We start from the raw sequence: 24,949 nt of genomic DNA, 5'->3' as shown, positions 1-24,949 counted from the left end.
TTATCTGGCAAGGCTGACTTGCTGTCTTTTACATTTTGCACTCTGGGTATCTTGCTGATTTTTTGCAGAACTTGAACAGTTATATTATGAACTGATAAGCTTATGGTCCACTCTGGTCTCTCCTAACCAGGTTTCTCTGGTGCTGTTCACTTAGCTAGTCATTTTCCTTTCATTAAATGTGTTTTGCTTTAATACCCTCAGCCACTATTAGAAATCTCTTACCGCAGGTAATTCTCTATACTGTTGAGTTTCAAGCTTCTAAAACTCCTTAAGCCAACATTTTGTATTGAAGATGATCAAAGATAACATCTATACTTCTAAGTTGACATTCTTTTTCATGTAAAACATTACAGGTTAACCATCATTTGGCCATGTTTATATTAAGGTGTTTTTTTAAAAAGTAGATTGCTTTAATGTGATCAAGATAATTAACATTGGACTAGCTTTTTATGCAGTTGTTGGACAGTTTGTGTATAAAGAAGTCATAGTAAAAAACTTAATTGGGCAAGATTTATTTTAAGGCTATGAATCCCATTAACAGAGACTAGGCCAATGAGTGAGATGTCTTTACCAGTGACATCTCAAGAATTTGGAAACTATTCTAAATACTAAATACTGATCTTTAAAGTAAGCATAGGTTTTAAGATGCATGGTTATGTTCATAGACCTCACTTGGAATGTTTGGGTTTTTATTTGCTTGAGTCTTTAATTGTAATGGTAGGCAAAACTTGATTGAATGGATTCAGTATAAAGCGATGCATTAAAAACAGTATTTCCATATTATAACATGTTGTTCTTGGTAAAACAATACAAAGGGAGTGAGAATGGTGTACAGGCATGTGGGTTTTTTTTTTTCCTTTGTAAAAATTTGTTTTCCCTTTTACTGTTTATCTGAGCTATTAACCCTGAAGTTTTAAATCATATAGTGGTGTTCCTCTTAATGGTATATTCATTTTAACTCCTACCACAGAAAGTCCCTGCAAGATTGTTCTAAAGAACTTTTGCCTTTTCTCAATATTTAGAGCTCTAAACCTGATTTTTAACTAATATATATATATATCTTTTTTATATTATTACCAAGACTCCTTCCTTGATATATATAATTCACAGTGAAAGTGAAAGAAATCTCTCAAAAATATAGTCCTGGGGACGCCTGGGTGGCCTAGTGGCTGAGCATCTGCCTTTGCCTCCGGAGTTGCTGGATTGAATCCCACTTCAGGCTCCTGTATGGAGGCCTGCTTCTCCTCCCTCTGCCTATGTCTCTGCCTTTCTCTGTGTCTCTCATGAATAAATAAATAAAATCTTTAAATATATATAGTCCTTAGTTTTCCTGTGCTAAGCAGTTTTAAAAATTCCCATTATGCTTATATTTTGGTTTATTAAAAGAACTTTTTTGGAAAGATACATCTCAATAAATTATATAAAAGTAATTTTAATGAATTTCATGTTTCCAACTAGTATTATCTAATGTTTTAACCTCGAACTATATGAAATTAATCAGCTATTTGTACAGTTCTTTTGTGTGATGGCTTTCTCAGGATTCAGTTTGGCCAAAGACATTCAAAGTGCTAGAATTGCTTGCAAGTTACCGAGAGAAGGCCTAATCTTTAGTTTCCACATAGAAGTTATTTTTACTGAATCTTTTAGCATGTTAGGATTTACTGATGTCTACTTATTTCAGTGGGATGGAGTAATGACCGTTTTGTGCACTCGATTAAGACATTAGGATTCATTCTTTTATTCTAAAGGCTTTCTCTGCATGTTTGCTGTGTGCCAGACCCAGTGCTAGGCACTCAGAGTGGAGAGCATGGGAGGGAGGGCCCATATATATATATTGTGAGGGCCAAGAAGTACAAGGAATTGTAGTGTGGAGTGTTAGAACAAGGCAAAACTTAAGCTGTCTGTGTGAATTCTGAGGTTTAGTATAGTTACACTGAAAGATCAAAACTCAGCATACAAACAAGAATATTGTTCAAGTTAGTAGATTTTGAATACAGAAATTGTGAAAACTGGCTTGGTGTTTATTTAATTTAGATAGTTTTTTTTTCCTCAGAAGCTATAGAAGTGATCAAAAATGCACAAGTATTTCTGATAATACTTTTCATTTTTCTCATTTTTAAAACTCAGAGGCCGTATGTATATCCCTCACCAGCCTTCTTAAAAACCAGAATATTAGTGCACCAGTAAGAGAGAAAAATGAACTAATTTTGCATAATCTCTGAAGTCTGTTTTCACAAGTGGATATAAAGATGACTTCTACATCCTGTTGCTGTTTGACAAGCATTATATATCACATACAGAGGAAATTGATTAAGTGTGGAGAAAAAAATTATATAAATTAAATTCAGAACCATTTTCTGTTTTTCATAATAAAATGATTGCTCAAAGAATTCCATCTGATGACTGTTGAAAGCTCACTGCAGTTTATGATATAACTGATAAAATCTGCATCCTTGGCCTTCCAACAACCTTTACACCAGCAGATGGTGGGCGTAAAGATGTCATTCATCATTTATTTACAATGGACTTTATTTATTCTAGTGTCAACAGCTGCCCCAGGGAGTGGGTTATTGAATTCAAATGTGAGGCTCTGGGTTATTTGCTTCCTTTCAAATTTGTCTTCAGAGCTTAGTTGCTAGGAGTCCATTCTGTGTTCTAATAATGATTCATGTATTGTGAAGCCATTCAGTAAATTGGGTTGTCAGGGATTGCCAAAAAAGGTTTAGAGGTCTGGGGTGTGTGTGGCGGGGGGGGCGGGGGTACGTGTGTGTCTGGTTGACTTGAGCAATAGTGGTATTTTGTGACTTTTTCCTAAGACTGGTGAAGTTTTCTTTTCCTTTACATGCTCATTCCCTACCTCCCCACATTCTATATGAATAAAAAGAAAATGTGTAGAGAACAGTTTATTAAAGAAAATTCTCAACCTTTTCTTTCCTCACAGGCAGGGCAAGAGTCCTTTCGTTCCATCACAAGGTCATATTACAGAGGTGCAGCAGGGGCTTTACTAGTGTATGATATTACAAGGTGAGAACTTGGAAATGTATCCGTTTGTTTGGTCAATGCAGAGACTTTCTCTAAATAAACATTGATTGCCAGTTATAAAAGTATGGTTTTGCCTTTATGCCCTGGGTGTTTGACTTTAAAACTTGTGTGTCTCTAATTAAATTTAAATTTACTGCAGAAATCTGCAACTGAATTATTTTCTTCTATAAATAAGCACCTCCAGGTTAATCAATTTGGTAATATTATTTATACACTGGAATTTTCCAAAGTGAGGTTACACTTTATTTCCAGATACTGTACTTGAGAGCTGTTTCTCATTACATAAGTGGATATGGCTGAAAATAGTTACCTTTAATGGAATGTATACTGTTCGTTGTACACTGCTAGGGGAACACACTGGAAATAGTGATCAAATTTTCTTTTCTATTTAGGAGAGATACATTCAACCACTTGACAACCTGGTTAGAAGATGCCCGCCAGCATTCCAATTCCAACATGGTCATTATGCTTATTGGAAATAAAAGGTAAAAAGACTAATTTAAAGCTTTTTTGCAATAATGATGAAGGAGGCTGTGGATAGCTGTTTATGTGATAATTGTTAAAGTGCTCATCTTACATGTTTGTCTAAATGTAAGTTATTGGTTTCTTAAATTACAAAATTTTGAAAATCCTAAGACTGTTTCTTTTGGTTTTTAAAATACAGATATTAAGCTTTGTTGGAAATTGTTATAATCATCATTACTATTATCATGAGAAATCGTTTAGTAATTATTTATTACTAATTATTGACTAATCAGTAATCTGATTTATTTGGAGGGTGAATCACTGTCAAATATTATCCAAATAAAAAAAATAATTATCCAAATTAATTTTTTTAATCCAAATTTTTTAAATACTTTACAGTAGAAATAAATATGTGTACAGAACTCAGAAAAATATTTTTTCTCTTTTTCATGACTAAATGTTCATTACAAGTTCATGCAATACATCTATTAATCAAGTGTATTTCCACTTAAAGTCCTGAAACATTTTTAGTATTGTTTACTAGATATCACATTAATACTTTTAAGCTTTTTTTTTTTTTTTTTAAGATTTTATTTATTTATTCATGAGAGAGGCAGACACATAGGCAGAGGGAAAGGCAGGCTCCCTCTGGGGAGCCTGATGTGAGGCTTGATCCCAGGACTCTGGGATCACAACCTAAGCCAAAGGCACATGCTCAATCACTGAGCCACCCAGGTGTTCCTCAGCTTATTTCTAAGGCTTTATATTAGTGTCATCCTAATGTTGATTTTTTTTTTAATCTCTCTAGGGACCATTATTTGCAGTGACTGTCCCTTGTGCTTTACATTTAAAATAATAGAACATGGGAAAACAGTTTCTTGGACATACCTTCTCTGAACATTAAATTTAGAATGTAGGAAAGTTTTCACTAATTTTAGTCGAAAATTACAGTAGAGGGATGCCTGGGTGGCCCAGCGATTAAGCACCTGCCTTTGGCTCAGGGCATGATCCTGCAGTCCCAGGATCGAGTCTCACCGGGCTCCCTGCATGGAGCCTGCTTCTCCCAATGCCTGTGTCTCTGCCTCTCTCTTTCTGTGTCTCTCATGAATAAATAAAATCCCGATGTGAGACCCAATCCTGAACTCCAGGATCACTCCTGAGCCAAAGGCAGCCGCTCAACCGCTGAGCCACCAGGTGTCCTAAATAAAATCTTTAAATAAAAAAATAAGAAAGAAAATTACAGTAGAAACAACTAAAATGAGCACTTTCAAATGTTCATACTTTTACCAGTGTTTTCCTTGTGACTGAAACATGGTGGGTGGCATCTTACTGTGGCTTAAAACTGGTTGTTGCACTTGAGGACCTTATAGTCCCAATATGAAAAAGCATATGTACAAAGGTGTTTCTCACTACAAAATGAAATGATAATTACATGATATGATGGAGGTGTTAGCTAAGACCAATGGTGGTAATCGTATTGTGTTATATAAATGTATCAACACATTGTACACCTTAAACTTACACAATGTTATATGTCAGTTATATCTCAATAAAAAATAAATAATCCCTAAACAATTTTTAAGAAAGTATTTTCTTCATAGCTATTTGATCCCCAACTCTAAGCTCTAGTTAACATGGCTTTCCTGAATTTCCTTTGTGAAATGACTACTTTCTTAAATGTAGAGTCTTCAGTCAAAACAAACAAACAAAAACCAAAATAAAACCCTAAGTAAATGGAGAGATATATTGAATTCATTGATTGAAAACTAAATATTTTTTAGATGGTGGGTCTTCCCAAATTGCCTCAAGATTCATTTTAATCCCAATCAGAATTCTTTAGGCTTTTTTTAAGGAGGTAGAAGTTAATAAGCTGTTTTCATAATTTGTATGAAAATACAAAGATCAGGGCACCTGGGATGCTTAGTCAGTTGAGTATCCAACTCTTGGTTTCGATTCAGGTCATGATCTCAGGGTTGTGAGATCTGCACTTGGTATGGAGTCTGCCTAAGTTTCTCCCTCTCCCTCTGATCCACCCACTCATGGGCATGCACGCACTCTCTCTCTCTCTCTTTTTAAAATAAATAAAAAATTTATTTAATGCAAAGGTCATAGAGTAGCCAAAGTTGGGGGATTTACTGGCTCCGCTCTACTGATTTCAAAGTTTATTGTAAAGGTATTATAATAAGTTCAGTCTGGTATTGGCATAGGTAGACGTATATATATATATATGAGTCTATTTCTGGACTTTTTACTCTGTTCCCTATCTATGTCTACCTATGCCAATACCAGAGTGAACTTATTATAATCATATATATATATATATATATATATATATATATGTATATATAGTCAATTTTTTGACAAAGGTTCCAGGACAGTTAATTAGGGGAAAGGATAATCCTTTCATCAAATGATGCTAGAACAATTGAATAGCCATGTATCAAAAAAATGAACCTTGACCCTTACCTCACACCATATACAAAGTTAACTAGAAGTGAATCATAGACCTAAGTGTAAGAGAAAAAAATATTTTAAAATTCTAGAAGAGGGCAGCCCAGGTGGCTCAGTGGTTTAGCACCACCTTCAACCCTGGGCCGGATCCTGGAGACCCAGGATCAAGTCCCACGTCAGGCTCCCTGCATGGAGCCTGCTTCTCCCTTTGCTTGTGTCTCTGCCCCCTCTCTTTCTCTCTGTCTGTCATGAATAAATAAATAAATAAAATCTTAAAAAAAAAAAAGATGTAAATGATTCTATTAAAAAAAAATTCTAGAAGAAAACAAAATTTTAGTGACTTTGGTTTTGTCAGACACTGTTTATCTTTTTTTTTTCCTTTCAAGATTTTATTTAAATTCAAGTTAGTTAACATGTAGTGTAGTATTAGTGTCAGGGGTAGAATTTGATAAGTCATCACTTGAATATAGTACTTATTACATCCTTAATGCCTATCATCCATTTATTTCATCCCCCCACCCACCTTCCCTTCCAACAACCCTCAGTTTGTTCCCTGTAGTTAAGAGTCTCTTATGGTTTGTCTCCCTCTCTTTTTATCTTATTTTATTTTTCCTTCCCTTCCCCTGTGTTCATCTGTTTTGTTTCTTAAATTCCACATATGAGAGAAATCATAGGGCATTTGTCTTTGACTAAGTTATTTCACTTAGCATAATAACCTTTAGTTCCATCCTCATTGCAAATGACAAGATTCATCCTTTTTGATGGCTGATTAATATTTTAGTGTGTGGGATCCCTGGGTGGCGCAGCGGTTTGGCGCCTGCCTTTGGCCCAGGGCGCGATCCTGGAGACCCGGGATCGAATCCCACATCGGGCTCCCGGTGCATGGAGCCTGCTTCTCCCTCTGCCTGTGTCTCTGCCTCTCTCTCTCTCTCTGTGACTATCATAAATAAATAAAAAAAAAATTAATTAAAAAAAATATTTTAGTGTGTGTGTATATCATATCTTCTTTATCCATTCATCTGTCAATGGACATATGGGCTTTTTCCATATTTCACCTATTGTGGACGTTGTTGCTATAAATACTGGAGTGCATATGTCCCTTTGGATCACTATATTTTTATCCTTTGGATAAATACCGACTAGCACAATTGCTGGGTCATAGAGTAGTTCTATTTTTAACTTTTTGAGGAACCCCCATACTGTTTTCCAGAATGGCTGCACCAGTTTGCAGAGAGGATGCACCACATCCTCGCCAACATCTATTTTTTCCTGAGTAATTAATTTTAGGCATTTTGACCAGTGTGTATGGCGGTATCTCCTTGTGATTTTGATTTATATTTCCCTGATGATAAGTGATATTGAGCATTTTTCATATTATCTGTTAGTCATTTGTATGTCTTCTTTTGAGAAATGCCTGTTCATGTCTTCTGCCCATATTACAATTGGATTTTTTATTTTTGCGGTGTGGAGTTTGGTAAGTTCTTTATAGATTTTGAATACTAGCCCTTTATCTGATAGGTCATTTGCAAGTATCTTTTCCCATTCCATTGGTTCCCTTTAGGTTTGTTGATTTGTCAAACTTTTTTTTACATGGGACAGAGAAAAGGCATAAAGGGGGAAAAAATAACTATATACTTGACTTTTAAACAACACACAGTCAAAAACTAATGTTACTTTGATTCCCCAAAGCCTTAACTGCTAATAGCTTACTATTGACTGATAGCAAATAGTCAGTTAACATGTATTTTGTATGTTGTATATCTTATAATACTGTATTCTTACAATAGAGAAAAGAAAATCTTATTAAGAAAATGGTAAGGAAGAAAAAAATACATCTGCTGTATTGTACTATAATTTGAGGGGATTAGGGTAGAGGGAGAGGAAGGGAGAGAATCTTAGGCAGGCTTCATGTTCAATCCAAGCAGGCTCCGTTTCACAACCCTGAGATCATGACCTGAGCTGAAATCAAGGGTCAGACACTTAACTGACTGAGCCACTCAGGCACACCCCAGTACTGTCCTGTATTTATTGAAAAAAATTCACATGTAAATGGACCTTCACAGTTCAAACCCATGTTGCTCAAGGTCAACAGAATTGAGAAGTTTTGCTCTTCAAAAGACAGTTTCAGAGAAGTCTGGGTGGCTCAGCAGTTAAGTGTATGCCTTAGGCTTAGGGCGTGATCCTGGAGTCCTGGATTCCACTCAAGCCCGATGTGGGACTCGATCAAGGAGGAACCTGCTTCTCCCTTTGCCTATGTCTCTGCCTCTCTCTCTCTCTGTGTCTCTCGTGAATAAATAAATAAAATCTTAGAAACAACAGCAAAAGACTAGGAGAAAATATTATAACACATGAAACCTATATCCAACAAAATGTTTATATCTAGAATAATGAAGAATGTTACAATTCATTAATAAAAAGACAGCCCAGTGTTTTTAAATGTGCAAAAGGTCTGGATCGCACTTTACTAAAGAAGATATATACAGTTGGCAAGGAAGCACATAAAAAATATTTTAACACCACTAGTCATGAGGGAAATGCAGTTTAAAACCTCAATGATATACCATTACACACTCATTAAAATGGCTGACATTAAAAAGATTAACATACTAAGTATTGGCAAGGATATAGAAGAACTGAAACCTTTGTATGGCTTTGGGGCATGTAAAATGATACAATGACATTTGAAAACAATTCGGTGGTTTCTTTAGAAAATAAATATACATCTGCCGTACTACGTAGGCATTCCATTCCTGGGTATTTATCCAACATAAGCATGTTTTCATAGGGCCACACAAAGAATTACACACAAATATTCTAGCAGCTTTATTTGTAATAACCCAAAAGTGGGAACAACCCACATTTCAAATAATAAGTGAATGCGTAAATTGTGATATAGTCATACAGTGGAATATATTCCACTCAGTAAAGAAGAATGAGCTATTGATACTATGCATCAGAATGGATAAATCTCAAAACAATTATGCTGAGTGAAAAGACCTAGACAAAAATGAAGATACACCATGTGATCCCATTTATATAAAATCCTGGAAAATTTAGAAAGCGGATCATTAGTTGCCTAGCAGTAAAGTGGGAGGAAAGGATGGATTACAGTGGAGTGTGAGGAAATCCATAGGAGGTGAATGGCTTCACTAGTAAACATGTCAAACTCATCATTTTATATTAAATGTGTGGTTTATTTTAGATTAATTATGTTGTAGTAAAGTTGTAAAAATAGTAAGATAGCAAGTAGCATACTGTATAGATTTAATTTTAGAGTTATTTGTTTTTAAGATTTTATTTATTCATTCATAGAGACACAGAGAGAGAGAGAGAGAGAGAGAGAGGTAGAGACACAGGCAGAGGGAGAAGCAGGCCCCATGCAGGGAGCCCGAATGGGACTGGATCCCCAGTCTCCAGGATCACACCCCGGGCTGCATGTGGCGCTAAACTGCTGCACCACCAGGGCTGCCCTAGAAAGAGTTATTTTAATAGAAATCAAAGTTTGCTGTTAAGAGAAAATATTTACTTGTAATATTTCGATTATAAAAGGCCAATTATTGATTACTTCCTTGTAACTAGAGATCTGTCATCTTGGCCTTTGCTTAAGACCTTTCATTGTTACTCTTTCCTCATTTAAATTATCTCAAGGCTTTTAAGATTAAAGCTATTGTTAGGAAAACTTTAGTCTCTGTGATACAGAAGTATTCATACTACCATTCAGTGGTGATGTGTGAAAAAATAAGAGGAGACTATTGGAGAATAAAGAGAATTTCATACTTTTAATCTTACTAATGTTTTCCTTGTGTCTCAAACGTGGTGGGTGGCAACTTACTGGTGGCTTAAATTTTGTTCCTGCCCATGAGGAGCTTATAGTCTAAATGTGAAAAGGAAAAGCACACTATATACAAGAGGTGTTTCTAATGATTATAGATGGGTGGCGCTTATAATTAAGAGCATAGTAGCAATGGAAAGACATTTTAAGGAAGAAACTAGGAGAAGGGAACAAAGAATGTATGACGTGCAAAGAGTGAATAGGGATGAACAGAGATAAATGAGGTGATTATTATTAGATGAGGTGAATTGGGGTAGACATGGAAACAGGGAATAGGCAATTTTTGAATTAGATGCATTAAGCAGTAGGGAGCCAGTGAAGGGATTTGAGAAGGGCACTGACCTAGTCAGAGTGACAGATGACACAAATTTTTCTTACTATGGCATTTTAAATTGGTTGTACAAGAAATAGGAAGCAGACTCTACAAAGATGAAAAAGTCTTAATAGTCAAGGATTATAATACAAACCCTAAACAAAAAGAGGGTGTGAATTAAGAGAATGGTTTAGGAAAGAAGGATAATTAAGTAATGAAAACAATTTAAAGAGGATTAATAGAGTGAAAAGTCAAAGACAACAGTATGATTTTTATGCCTGGAAAACTGAGGAAACAAGCAAAATAAAGAAGGGTATATAACAAGAAAAACCATGCATTTCTAAATGCCATTTCCTTTTTTTTTTTTTTAAAGATTTTATTTATTTATTCATAAGAGACACACAGAGAGAGAGGCAGAGACACAGGCAGAGGAAGAAGCAGTCTCCATGCAGGGAGCCTGACATGGGACTTGATCCCGGGACTCCAGGATCACACCCTGGGCTGAAGGCAGGCACTAAACCGCTGAGCCACCCGGGCTGCCCACCCCCCCTTTTTTTTTAACAATCCCTCAAAGGTACATATCTTTAACCCTCTTTCCTAAAATAACATTTGCAAATGCAAATATAATCAGAGATAGTGCTAGTAGAAAACAGTAATTTTATCCCCAAATAAGATACTGTTTAAATAAGATGTGGCATATGCTTAAAAGGGGATAAGGGATACTTAAGGGTAAAGGTGTTTTCTTGAAGAATTTGAGTAATTAAAAGCTGATTTTCCCTTAAGAAAGACTGTCAGATAAGGGGGCTGAATTCCAGGAGCATGTAACCACATCAATATTGCTAGTGTTTTCTCCCCATTTTTTATTTCTACTAGAATGTAAGCTCCACGAGGTCAGGAAAGTTGGGATTTTTGTCTGTTTTACAAGTGGCCTCTCCCCAGATGTAGGAAAGGGCTTGGCAGACAGGAGGCCCTCAGATTATAGTTAGATATGTTATCCCTGCCTATGCTCCAATATATGTAAACTTGGGAGATCCCTGGGTGGCTCACTGGTTTAGCGCCTGCCTTTGGCCCGGGGCATGATTTCTGGAGTCTCAGGATCAAGTACCGCATCGGGTTCCCTGCATGGAGCCTGCTTCTCCCTCTGCCTGTGTCTCTGCCCCCCTCTGTGTGTGTGTGTTTCTCATAAATGAATTAATAAAATCTTTAAAAAAAAAAAAAAGTAATATATGTAAACTTAATTTGCCTTTTTTATGCTCATTTTACCACTGATATTTCATAGCATGGGCCTTTAAACAGCATGACACGTCCTTGTGGTTCTGTTTCTAATTTTTTTTTTTAATTTTTTTTTTAAGATTTTACTTATTTACTCATGAGAGACACAGAGAGGCAGAGACATAGGCAGAAGGAAAAGCAGGCTCCTTGCAGAGAGAGCCCAGTGCGGGACTGGATCCCAGGACTCCGGGATCACACCCTGAGCTGAAGGCAAGAAGCTCAACCACTAAGCCACCCAGGCACCCCATGTTTGTAATATTTTATATCAAACTAGGTTTCAGATTTTTAGGAGTGTTTTTTGAGCACTTGCACCACTAAATGCTTGGATGACATGTTATAAATTATTTTTAAAGCATAACAATTGTGAAAGTTACAAAATCACTCAGAAGTTTCAATTTCATAAACAGCAGTTACTGATAATGAGCTAAGTTACAACTTTGTAAACATAATTGACAGCTTATCTGGTCAGCCAGCTTTAATGGTATCTAATTCCTGCTGAATTTGTAAAGCTGAAACAGTGATATTAGGTAGATGAGACTTTACATTAGGTGGATAACATCTTTGGTTTTATCCCTAATTCATGTGATGTGGATTTTGCATAAAGTACCACCATTCTTTACTGTACACTCAATAAAAATAATATTGTAGAAGACTGCAAAATGGGAAAATGGTCCACAATATACAGTTGAGTGAAGAAAAGGCAAAATATGGAAGTGGGTATGAGCATCTTCCAGTAAGAAGAAATAGACAATAATAAAGGAGTAACATAGAGTTGTATTCAAGACATTAATAACCTGTGGGAAGTGAAATTATGGGTAGTTTTTCTTTGCATTTTTCCATATTTGACAAAAACCTCTTCAATTATTATCAGAAAAAGCCATCCTCGTCAGCCTGGATGGCTCAGCGGTTTAGCGCTGCCTTCGGCCCGGGGTGTGATCCTGGAGACCTGGGATCAAGTCCCACGTTGGGCTCCCTGCATGGAGCCTGCTTCTCCCTCTGCCTGTGTCTCTGCCTCTCTCTGTATCTCTCATGAATAAATAAATAAAATCTAAAAAAGAAAAAAAAAAGAAAAAGCCATCCCTATATAGCACAGTGATCTGGGGTGGTGATCCCAACTCCATCAGGTGTTCCTAGACTGTGAACTTGGTTGTTTTCCTTACCCTCTTTGTTCCTCCATTTCCTCAAGTCAAGTGCATTCAGTGAGATAATTCACACAGTATTAGATTTATTCTGTTACTCATCATCCAAGGAACTAGTTAAGTGAATTGTGATGGGATATTATTAGTCACTGAAAGTTGTATTTGTGGAAAGGATGTAATGATACAGATTCTAATATTAAGTGAAGAAAATTCAGACACAGAGTTGCAGATATAGCATGGGTTGTGCATATATCTGAGAAAGGTGACTTTGGGTAGAAAAACAGGACTAAGAAGAAATTACAAGTTAGTCAAGTTTAGGATGACTGTGCCACTTAATAGAGTAACCTTCCTCCTCTCCCTGGCAATCTTGATTCTGCTTACTCTGCTTTTCCACATTTACCACTTTCTAATATACTATATTCTTTACTCATTATTATTGTCTGTCCTCTTTGGAATGTACACTTTTTTTGTCTGACTTGTTCATTAATGTATCCCAAGTGCTTACTAAAATTCCTGGCTAATGAAAGGCATTCAGTAAATATTTGTTGAATGAAGGAATGACTTCCTTTTCTTGTTTTTTTTTCTGTATTTCTAATGTAATAATGATGATAATAGGCATTTATGAAACTAATATTAAGCTAAAGGAAAATTAACATAAATGTACAATACCATTCACATTCATCAGAGTGGCATATATTAACAAGTGTGATCTTATCACATGTTGGTGAGGTTGTGATGTGATGGGAACTTTCAAACATTGGTGCTAGGAGTATAAATTATACAGCTGTTTTGGAAAGCACCTTTGTACTAAGTATATATTCAGGTGCAATGGCTTTTGAGCTTTCTGATTTGACTTAAAATAAATACATTTTTATATAATGTCCTAGTACACATATGTATACCTACCTAAAAAAACAAAGTCTATGAAACAGTAAGTGATACACCCTGATATTTTCTATTCTATTCCTTTTTCTAATTCACTGAGTCACGGTACAGTTGGAAAAATACTGCCTTGGAAAATTTTTGGCACATGTACACCAAAAGCCATATAAATTTTTATTGTAACATTGTTTATAATAACGAAAAGTTACAACTCTGTGAAATGGAAAGTTGAAAGTAGTGTTGCATTCATTCAGTAGACTATGTAATATAGCAATAAAATGTTTAAAAACTTGATATCTATATATTATGTTGGTACATCCAAAAAATATCATGTTGACCAAAATTAACAAGTTGCAGAATAACTACATCTGAATTTTTTTAATATGCAAAAACTACTGTATGGCTAAAAACATGAATTTACATATAAAAAACATACATGAGAGTGAAAACACCAAATACAGAGAAGTTACCTTTGAGGTGAAAGAGGAAAGAATGAGATTAGGAATAGATGGGTACACAGGAGGTGAATCACCTATAACTTGATTTTATTTCTCAGTGAAAAAGTCTGATATAAATGTGTCAAGATAATGTCAGGGGTAGGTGGAAGTACATGGGTATTCTATTCTCCATTCTCCTATTCTGTGTGCTTAAAATATTTTATAGTAATAAAATCATAATAAGGTATTAAAATTTTTACAATAAAACACACTTGAAAGAGACCTCTACTTTCTCTCCACCTTACTAATACAGTTCCTGTAAAATAAAAATGAATACCATGCTTCCCTCCCAAACCTTCTTAGACTTGTTTTTCAAAAATAATAAAATAAAATAAAAAAAGACTTGTTTTTCTCCCTCTCTTTATTCACAGTTTTACTAGGAATCAAACCAAGTGAGATTAATAATCTAATTAATGTTTCTTTAGTTTGTTGGATTTTGTTAAGCAGTTTCCTAGAGCTTCTGAAAATTATGTGATTTATTTTTTAATCATATTCATAGAAACTCAGTCTGGAAGATTAGACTAGTGTAGCTCTACTCTCTTGAATTATTTTGAGTTAAACAATTCCCTTCTTTGGAACCCAGTATCCTCAAAAGCAGGGTGTGGGGTAAATGTTCCATTTTGGTTTCTCTTCTAGTGTTCTAGGACTCTTAACTCAGAGTCTTCTCCTGTTGGATTGTTTGTTCTTTGAAACAAAGCACTGTGCACTAACCATTTGACCTTCATAATACCCAGAATAATGCAGTTGATTGTTATGTGTTAAAAATTAATTGAAAAAATAGCACAACTTTGAATCTTTTTTTTTTTTTAAATTTTTATTTATTTATGATAGTCACAGAGAGAGAGAGAGAGAGAGAGAGAGGCAGAGACACAGGCAGAGGGAGAAGCAGGCTCCATGCACTGGGAGCCCGATGTGGGATTCGATCCCGGGTCTCCAGGATCGTGCCCTGGGCCAAAGGCAGGCGCCAAACCGCTGCGCCACCCAGGGATCCCCCAACTTTGAATCTTTTTGTACACTCTGCACAGATGCCTGTATTTATACTGTGTTGGTTAATAATATGGCCTTTTATTTCCCATATTTAGTGATTTAGAATCAAGAAGAGAAGTAAAAAAAGAAGAAGGTGAAGCTTTTGCACGAGAACATGGACTTATCTTCATGGAAACTTCTGCTAAGACTGCTTCCAATGTAGAAGAGGTAAATAAGAGGTCCTTTTAAATGTTCATCATCTTTTTACTTAATTGAAATGTATTATATACTTTAATATTCATTAACTGGTTTATCTTCCATAAGCTCTTTAGTCTTTGATTATCATAGAGTAGGAAGATTTCTTCTGTTTGAAATACCTTGCCTTATAACATTCATCTTAAATCAGACTCTTAAATTGTATTCTGAGCCTTCTCTTGAAGCCAAATGCTTTAACACATCTTTGTATATATTTATCCTAAGAGAGGAAAAATGAACACTAATGAAATTTGGAAATGTATCAAGATACAAAACATTTGTAGCTATTTGTATCTACTTTTACTTAAATAGGGAAGGTATTCTTTCTGTGTATCATTACACAAAGCATGGGAGTTCTACCATCTTTAATAAAATTTAAAATAACTCAATTATTTCCATTGCTCAGCCTAAACTGCTACAAGTTTTGTGAACACATCATGTTCTTCTTATGCTTTCTGTATTTGGGTATGGTGTTTATGTACTATACATAGATGAGTTAGATGATTAATTCTCTCTAAAAGTATTGCTACACTCTATTTTATAAAAGGCAGGAAAGAGGCTAAGAAAATAAGTAGTTTGCCTACGGTAATGCTGTAGTTCCCACCTTCTGGGTGAGAATCTTAGCAGCAGCTACAAAAAGTTATTCTAGAAAATAAATGATTTAAGAACGTCATTTTTCTAAGGATAGCCAAGAATAAGATGCTAGGCAGCAGGTAACACTATGACTTTGACATATTAAACAGTGAGTAAATATTATTAAGAATGTACTTGGAGCTCTTTTAATTAACTTTTGAAGCCAGAAATTGACTACAGTAATTCAGCAACATTAATATTTTCACTGGAAAATTCTTTGTTAGGTAAGATATTATACTTACCTATATTTAATGAGGTGTTCTGTGACTGCCCTTAATGCATTTCCTACAGCCACCAATTAATGCTTTTTACTTCTCGTTGCCAGTAATTACAACATACAAGAGTAATACTGCACTTTGCACAGTGAACCCAGAGAGAAATTTGTTCTGCCTCTTTGTTCAACCTAAAATAGACAGATAAAGCTATTTCAGGAGGCGCTCCTTTATTAGAGGTGTTGTATTTGGAAACTATAAGAGCCAATGTGTTGTGAAGATTTCACGATCTCAAACATATCCTTACTGATTATTGATTTTCTCATTGATTTTGAAAACCCTAAAGCCAGAATTGTGTACATTTTAATTAAAAAACCCATACTATGGGGTGCCTGGCTGGCTTAGTCAGAAGAGCCTACAACTCTTAATCTCTGGGTTATTGGTTCAAGCCCCGTGTTGGGTATAGAGACTACGTAAAAAAATAAAATAAAATTTACCAGAAAAAAAAAAAAACATACTATGAAGTCAGATCACAAGGAATCAAATACTGGAAAGTAATCCTAGATTTCTAGTTCTGGGGTGGGGGAGGAGGGTTGTTTGTTTTAAGATTTATTTATTTATATGCATGAGAGTGCACACACATGAGGTGGTGGGGAGCAGAGGGAGAGGAAGACAAGCAGACTCTCTGCTAAGAAGGGAGCTTGACACGGGACCCCAGGATCATGACCTGAGCTGAAGGCAGATGCTTAGCTGACTGAGCCACCCAGGCGCCCCTTTAGTTCTCTTTCTGATTCATTTGTGTTCATTTTCCTTATTTTTAAATAATTAAACAGTAGGTATTTATGTGTAAGCAGCAAATTACTATTGTCATTTGCTGAACACTTCTATTAATGTTCTATTAGCAGCACTTATTACAGAAAATCTGTGTTAATAATAAAAATAAATTGTTTAAATTTGATCTGGGCAGGAATTTCCTATATTCATGAGAGAACTTAATTATGTATATTAATTTGCTTCTAGAAACCAAGGATATTAAGAAATAATCTTTTTAAATTCCATTCTTAAAAGATTCATAGACAGGCATTACATAACAATCATCCATAAGATTTTATCTACAAGCTAAAAATATTTCATGATCAAGTATTTTGAGAAGGCAGAGGGACCATTCTCTGATCCACAAAGGGCAAAGTCAAATCTGAATCTCTGCATGACTTAGGAACTGATTGAACATGAAAGCAATAACCAAAGGGCGTCAATATCTAGAAAAATGTCGTAGACTTCCTTTCACCTCTTCCACCTACCAAGTACAGTTAAACTCTGAATACTATGTGTAAAACAATTAAAAGAGGGCTGAAAGGTAGGGAAAAGAAGGCCAACCAGCTTAAGAGACCTTGGGATCTGAGGAAAATGACATAGCAGTGATTTCCTTTGGTTTTCCTCAGATTGGGTTCTAGCAAAACTGGCAATCCAGAAAGGCCAGCGGGTGCAGGGGGGAAAAAAGCCTACTTTCTAGCCAAAGGACCAAGAAAGCCTAACAAGACAGAAAGTTCTTAGAAAATAACCATTCTACTACAGCCAAACATAGCAGAAAAAATTATGGTGCTACTTCTACCGTCATTTTGCTTTAACAAGTTTTCCCACATTCATTGTTTTCCTGTGGTATTGATACCAGAGGAAGCCAGCAAAAGTAGAGGTTTAAATAAGATCCAGAATCTCATAACACAGTACTCAAAATTTCCAGATTTCGCTAGAAAATCATTCTTCATACCCTGAACCAGGAAGATCTCAAACCGAATGCAAAAAAAAAAAAAAAAGAAAAAGAAAAGATACATAGAGCAGGATGACAAGAGATGTTAGAACTAACAAAAATTATTAGATTATTTAGGCAACCATCATAAAAATGCCTCAAAAACAATTAGCATGCTTGAAACAAGTGAAGAATAGTCTCAACAGAAGAAATATAAGTAAAAAGAACAAGATAGAAATTTTAGAACTGAAAAAATTTAATAACATAAAAAAGGCTCAGTGGATAGGGTTAACAGCAGAATGAAAGGGACAAAGGAAAATAGTGAACTGGATGATAGAAAAGATATATCATGCAAACAATCAGAAGAAAGCAAGAGTGGCTCTATTTATATCAAATAAAGTAAAATTAAGAGCAAAGAAAATTGCCAGAGACAGAGTGGAACATTGTATAGTAATAAAAAAAGAGTTTGCCAGGAAGACTTAGCAATCCTAAATGTGTATATATCAAGCAATAGAGCTGCAAGATACGTGAAGCAAACACCAACAGAAAACTGGAAATAAACTAGACAATGGAATTAAACTAGAAATCAGTAATAGTCTTCAATTATGATTATGGATTTGTCTCTTTTCAGTTCTATTAGTTCTGGTTTTCAGTAAGCGATAACAGGGGAAGAAAAATCTCCAGAGACTTGGAACCTAAAACAACACACTTTTAAATAATGTTTCAAGGGGACATCTTAAAAGGAACTTAAAAATACATTGAACTGAATGAAAATGAAACTATAACTTCCCTGAATTTGTAGGTAAGAGGTAACGCAGTACAGAGAGGGAAATGTATAACATTAAATGCATACATTAGAAGAAAAGTCTCAAGTCGAGAATCTTAGCTCCTACCAAAAGCAAGTAGAAGAAAGGAAATAATAAAGGTAAGAGCAGAAATCAGTGAAATTGAAAACAGGAAAATGACATTTGAGAAAAATAAAAAACTGTTTTTTCAAGGTCAATAAAACTGACAAACCTCTATCAAGATTGACAAAGAAGCGGCCAGCCCTGGTGGCACAGCGGTTTAATGCTGCCTACAGCCCGGGGTGTGATCCTGGAGACCCGGGATCGAGTCTCACATCGGGCTCCCTGCATGGAGCCTGCTTCTCCTTCTGCCTGTGTCTCTGCACCCCCCTCGAATAAATTAAAAAAAAAAAAAAAAAAAAAGATTGACAAAGAAGCAAATAGAAAATTCAGAGGTTACAAATATCAGGAACAAAAGAGAACATAAAACTACAGATCTGTAGACCTCAAAGGAACAATACATAAATATAATAAATTACATAAAATGGATAAAAAAATACAACATAAACTACTACAACTCACCTTGTGTGAGATAGATTACTTTGAATAGTCTGTATAGTTATTAAGGAAATTCATTTCATAATTTTAACATTTCCCTATTTATTTTATGAAGGTAACATGAAGGTAACACTGATCACCAAAACCAAAGAAAGTACCAAAAAAGAAGAGTACAGACTGATGCCTCTTAATATATAGGATATATAGGCAGAATTTCTCAATGACATATTAGCAAATAGAATTTCAACAGTATATGAAATCCTACACATGTACCTACATAAAATACGTTATTATATCATGGCCAAATGGAATTTATTCCAGGGATGCAAGGCTGGTTTAATATTTGAAAGCCAGTCAATATAATCTACCATTTTAATTAGGTGAAGAAATAAAACCACAATATAGCAGTGCAGAGAAAGCATTTGACATAATTCAACACCCATACATGTTTTTTAAAAAAAACGGGGCGGGGGGGGACGACTACTTTCTCAGCTTGTTAAAAACCCACAGCTAACATTATGCTTACGACAAAAGGTTAAATGCTTTAGCCCTTGGATCTGGGAATAAGGCAAGGATGTCTGCTCTCACCATTATTTAAGATACTGGTGGAAGTTCTAATTAGTGCAATAAAGCAAGAAAGGCAAATATAGGCAGACAATTCAGAAAGGAAAAAATAAGCTTTTTATTTGTGGCTGACATGATTATCTCTGTAAGAAATCCCAAGGGATTTACACACAAACTAGTTAATAAGTGAGTTCAACAAAATTACAGGATACAAGACAAATACATAAAAATCTATTGTATTTATGGCACTCCTGGCTGGCTCAGTCAGTAGAGCATGTGACTCCTGATCTCAGGGTCATGAGTTGGAGCCCCATGTTGGTCACAGAATTTACTTTTTAAAAAAACTATTATATTTCTGTATATAGCAATGAACACCAAAATTTAAAATACAATACAATCTATATCACACAAAAAGACAATGAAATACCTAGGTATAAATCTAAAAATAACATGTACAGGATAGGACATATATGCTAAAAACTGAAAAATGCTGACAGAAGTTTAAAAAGATCTGAATAAATGAAGAGATATACTATGTTCATTGTTTGGAGTAAACCTAATAGAGATGTCACTTCACAGATTGATAGAGGTTTAACTCAATTCCTATCAAAGTTCCAGTAAGATTTTTTTGTAGATATTTGACAATATTAGGAAATACAAAGGACAAAGGACTTGAAATAGCTAAAACAATTTTGAAAAAGAATAAATTAGGTGAATCACTCTTTGATTTCAAGCTTTAATATAGACTGTGTGATATTGGTAAAGAAATGGATACATAACAGCAGTGGGACAGAACAGAGAATCCATAAATAGACCCAGGCAGATATGCCCAAGTGATTTAACAAAAGTACAAAAGCAACTTCTAGAAAAAGATAGCCATTTCAATACATGGTGCTCTAGCAATTGCACTTTCATGGACAAAATAAAGGAACCTGAGTCAGGGTGCCTGGGTAGCTCAGCCAGTTAAGCATCTGCCTTCAGCTTGGGTCAGGATCCCAGAGTCCTGGGATCAAGCTCCATATCACGCTCCCTGCTTAGTGGGGATCCTGCCTGTCCCTTTCCTGCTGCAACTCCCCCTACTTGTGCTAGTTCATTCTCTCTCTCTCTCTCTTTTTCAATAAATAAATAAAATCTTTTAAAAAAAATGAACCTGAGTCTTATACAAAAATTAACTCAAAATAGATCATGGAGTTAAATGTAAAACATTCAGCTATTTATCTTTTAGGGACGCCTGGCCGGCTCAGTCGGCAGAGCATGCAACCTCCTGATCTCAGGGTTGTGAGTTGGAGCCCCACATTGAGGCTAGAGTTTATGAAATAAATAAGTAAGTAAGTAAAATTTTAAAAAGAAACTAGGCATTCAGTTACCACACTACCTAGCAGTTGTTCCCCTGAGCATTTATCCCAGAGAAACGAAGATTTCTGTTTACCCAGAAACCAATACACAGATGTTCATAGCATCTTTATTCGCAATATAGCCAAACACTGGTTAACAACCTAGATGTCCTTCAACAGATGAATAGTTACACAAAGTAATATAGTACCTCCGCACCATGAAAATGCTATTCAGCATAAAAAGGGATGAACTATTGATACATGCAACAACCTACATGAGTCTCCAGAAAACTAAGCTTAGTGAATAAAGTCCATCCCAAAAGGTTGCATACTGTATGGTTCCATTTATATCACTTTCTTGAAATGACAAACCTAGAGACTCCTGGGTGCCCCAGTCAGTTAAGCATCTGCCTTTGGCTCAGGTCATAATCCCGGGGTCCTGGGATTGAGCTCTGTGTCGGGCTCCCTCTTCAGCATGGAGTCTTTTTCTTCCTCTCCTTCGAAATTACACTGTTAATCATAAAAGAGACAGCCGAGCTATATGAAATAAGAAAGACCTGGTTAGGTAAGGATGAGTTTTACATGTAGCAGAGTAACTAAGGGGAGAATTCTAAAATTGAGCTAAACATTAGATTTTTTTGCACTTCCATATAAACTAGTTTTTTTTTTTTTTTTAACAACTGAGTTCATTTATGACCTTTGTGTGTGTCAGACTTTAAAACCCAATTAAGTACATCATTAAGCAAAGAGCATTTTTATGACTGTATATGTTTATCCATTAGTTTATTTTTCTACATTATCTGTATTAAAGCTATTTTGGTCAGCTCACAATAAAATTGATGGTGCAACTATTTTAAATCAGTTTAAACAGTTGTCACCGCTTAAAAAAGGTAAACCTATATATCCGTCATCTGGCTTCAGAAGTTATCACCATTTTGACATTTTGATGATCTCTTTTTATTATGTCCTCTGTTTTTTAAGTAAATTCCAGAAATATTTTACCTATAAATATGTCAGTGGCAATAATTTAAAAACATGCAGCCATGATACCATTATTATACATAACAAACTTAGTAGTAATTCCATAATTATATGTGATATCAAGTATGAGTAGCATCCCCTTTTTTATTTCATTCAGCAATTAATGTTGGAAAATAAGTACTTAGTTTCTTTGAGGTCAGAAATGACTAACAGGTGTTGTTTCTGCGTTGAGAAGAGGAAAGGAGGAGAGCTCAGCATTTTAGGCATCTGCCTTGTAATGGGCACTCAGCACCAGTGCCCAGTGCTGGGTAGGAGAGCCAGTACCTCAATGGGAAAGTATACAGCTCATAAAATTGGCATCTATGATCTCCAGGAATTAAGCAAGAATTAGCCTGCTAGAATTAAATCCAAAGAAGAATAAGAGGTAAATATGCTAGTTTTATAGGTTCTCAGTGGCTTAGACTTGGCATTGGAGCACACAGGAATTAATTTCAGGGAGATATGTTCTAAGTACTATGTCTTGTCATGCCATCCTCCATGGGAGAGGCAGGTTAGCACAATGGGTAGCATCTCAGACTCTGAGCTCAGACAGAATTTATTTCGGCTTACTGCTTAACCTTAGAGGACCCATTTCTGGGAGAGTGGATCATGTCAGGCTTAAGAGTAAGACAGCTATCCTAATGACATATCCTACTCACCCAGTGAGAATGGTTGTTGGGCAGCTCACAGAAGGTCGTTATCCTCTCCCCCCGCCCCCCCCAAACACACACACCTTTTTTTTTAATTTGAGAGTCTGTGCCCTCACATCCTCAAGCGGGAGGAACAGGAGAGGGAGAGGGAATGTCAAGCAGCTCAACATAGAGCACAGAGCCTAGCACAGGCCTTGATCCCACAACCCTGAGCTCACCACCTGAGCTGAAATCAAGAGTCAGATGCCCAATGGACTAAGCCCCCAAGCATTCCCGCTAAACCTTTTTTGTATAATCTATTGAGAAGTACTCAATTCCTAGCCAGTCTTAGACTATAGTGTATAGAGAGGAAGTTGGAGAGCCCCTGCATTAAAAGACAACTCTCTTAAAAGCCTTTTTTTTATATATATAAAATAGAGAATTACAGTAGTGTCTCCCCTTCTTAATTGTGGATGCCTCAAACTGCAAAGTAGCACTAAACCCTATATAACACTGTTTTTTTCTATATATACATACCAGTGAACGTTGATTTATAAATTAGGTGCAGTAAGAGATTAATAACAATAACTTAATAAAATAGAACAATTATAACAGTATAACATACAGAAAGTTATGTGAATGTGGTCTCTCTCAAAACATCATCTTGTACTCACCCTTGTGATGATGTGAGATGATGTAACTCCTGTGTTATGAGATGAAATGCATGACTTAGGCATTGTGACATAGCGTTAGGCTGCTATTGACCTGACTATACATCAAAAGGAGGATCATCTGTTTCTGGAACATGGTTGACTGAGGGTAACAAAAACCATGGAAAACCAAACCACAGATAAAGGGAGACTACAGTATGTTAAAAGAATGGGGATGCTTGAGTGGCTCAGTGGTAGAGCATCTACCTTTGGCTCAGGTCGTGATCCCGGGGTCCTGGGACGTGGGGATCCCACATCAGGCTCCCTAAAGGGAGCCTGCTTCTCCCTCTGCCTATGTCTCTGCCTTTCTTTCTCTTGTCTCTCACGGATAAACAAATAAAATCTTTTTTAAAAAAATGATTTATACAATACCACTGTCTTGATCATGGACTATTTGACTAAAGGTTCTCTTGAGGGGCAGCCCCAGTGGCATAGCGGTTTAGTGCTGCCTGCAGCTCAGGGTGTGATCCTGGAGGCCCCGGGATCAAGTCCCACGTCAGGCTCCATGCAGGGAGCCTGCTTCTTCTGCCTGTGTCTCTGCCTCTCTTTCTCTGTGTGTGTGTGTATCTCTATGAATACATAAGATCTTTAAAAAAAAAAAAAAGGAAGGACCTTTAAAAAAAAATAAAGGTTCTTTTTAGAAATTTAAAACTACATGATTATTCATTAAGGTTAAACCTGATAGAGTGATGCTTCCTTAATGTTTATTACTAGACCTATTGGCTTTTGCTATTATGCTGTAATCTGTTTTTATATTTTAATCAAGTTCTAGTTACTATAATGCAAATAGAGACCATGAAATTTTTAACTTTTGAACTTCCCTGGAACAGATTGGTTAATTTGCAGCATCAGATGACAGCATTTTTCCAGCATTATTGAGCTGTTGCTGGAAGTAAGTTTACTATTTATCTGTGGATCGGTTGATTTACTACTTGGCTTAATGATTTCATCCATGAAGGATCTTTTGAGGGGAAGAACAGCCAAACTGGTGTTAGAGAAAAGTGCACAGAATAGCTTGCCACAACAAAAAATTATCTGATGCAAATATCAGTAGTATTGAGATTGAAAAACACCGAGCCAGAGTAACAGGATACAATTAAAATCAGTGAAGTGAAGCACCAGCAACTCCACATAGTACATGCCTCCTCTCTATTCATTTAGAAGTAGGTGGGATGTGTATGATGACCTTAAAAATGCTTTATTTCAGGGGCGTCTGACTCGTGATTTCAGCTCAGGTCATGATCTCAGGGTCATGAGATTGAGGCCTACCCCCTCCGTCAGTCTCCAAATGCAGTGAGGAATCTACCTGAGATTCTCTCACTTGCTCACTCTAAAATAAATAAAATCTTCTTTAGAAAGTGCTTTATTTCAATGACAATCTAGGGGAGAGGGGGAAGACTGGAAAATGCTATTAGGAAATGACACCACTTCTACTTGATGGGCTCTTTCTAAGCTGTGAATTCTTCAGTGAGTATCCTCAGCTGTTTTCAACATCTTTCTGGTGATTTTGACACCTAGATCCAATTCATCCATCCCTAAACCCTAATGACCTTCTCCTTCCATGTCACCATCATTCAGCACTGCTCTACTTACAGTATCTTGAACTTTGTATTTTCCTTAACTCTAGCCTCTCCTGTACCCTC

The 24,949-nt window shown here is 36.0% G+C and overlaps 1 protein-coding gene and 1 long non-coding RNA gene across 5 annotated transcripts in view; one reads left to right on the top strand and one right to left on the bottom strand.

The window, feature by feature from the left end:
• Window positions 1–24,949, top strand: part of RAB2A (RAB2A, member RAS oncogene family) — a 92,245-nt gene that overhangs the window by 49,592 nt on the left and 17,704 nt on the right. For 3 of the 4 annotated variants that reach the window (XM_072804530.1, XM_072804533.1, XM_072804532.1), the window contains exons 4-6: window positions 2,942–3,024; window positions 3,435–3,527; window positions 14,976–15,087. In XM_072804530.1, coding sequence (XP_072660631.1) covers window positions 2,942–3,024; window positions 3,435–3,527; window positions 14,976–15,087 — 288 coding nt within the window. Of the gene's footprint in view, window positions 1–2,941; window positions 3,025–3,434; window positions 3,528–14,975; window positions 15,088–20,838; window positions 20,938–24,949 lie in introns of all 4 variants that reach the window. The other variant, XM_072804534.1, reaches the window with a different exon arrangement.
• LOC140620365 (uncharacterized) lies at window positions 14,725–23,253 on the bottom strand. The gene is made up of 4 exons (XR_012020166.1): window positions 23,134–23,253; window positions 21,320–21,484; window positions 15,990–16,150; window positions 14,725–15,334 (listed from the first exon to the last, which is right to left on the bottom strand). It is a non-coding gene; the product is annotated as an uncharacterized lncRNA (long non-coding RNA).

The sequence above is a fragment of the Canis lupus genome, chromosome 28, assembly GCF_048164855.1.
Source record: "Canis lupus baileyi chromosome 28, mCanLup2.hap1, whole genome shotgun sequence".
Taxonomy (NCBI): domain Eukaryota; kingdom Metazoa; phylum Chordata; class Mammalia; order Carnivora; family Canidae; genus Canis; species Canis lupus.
This window is presented reverse-complemented; position numbering and strand designations above follow the sequence as displayed.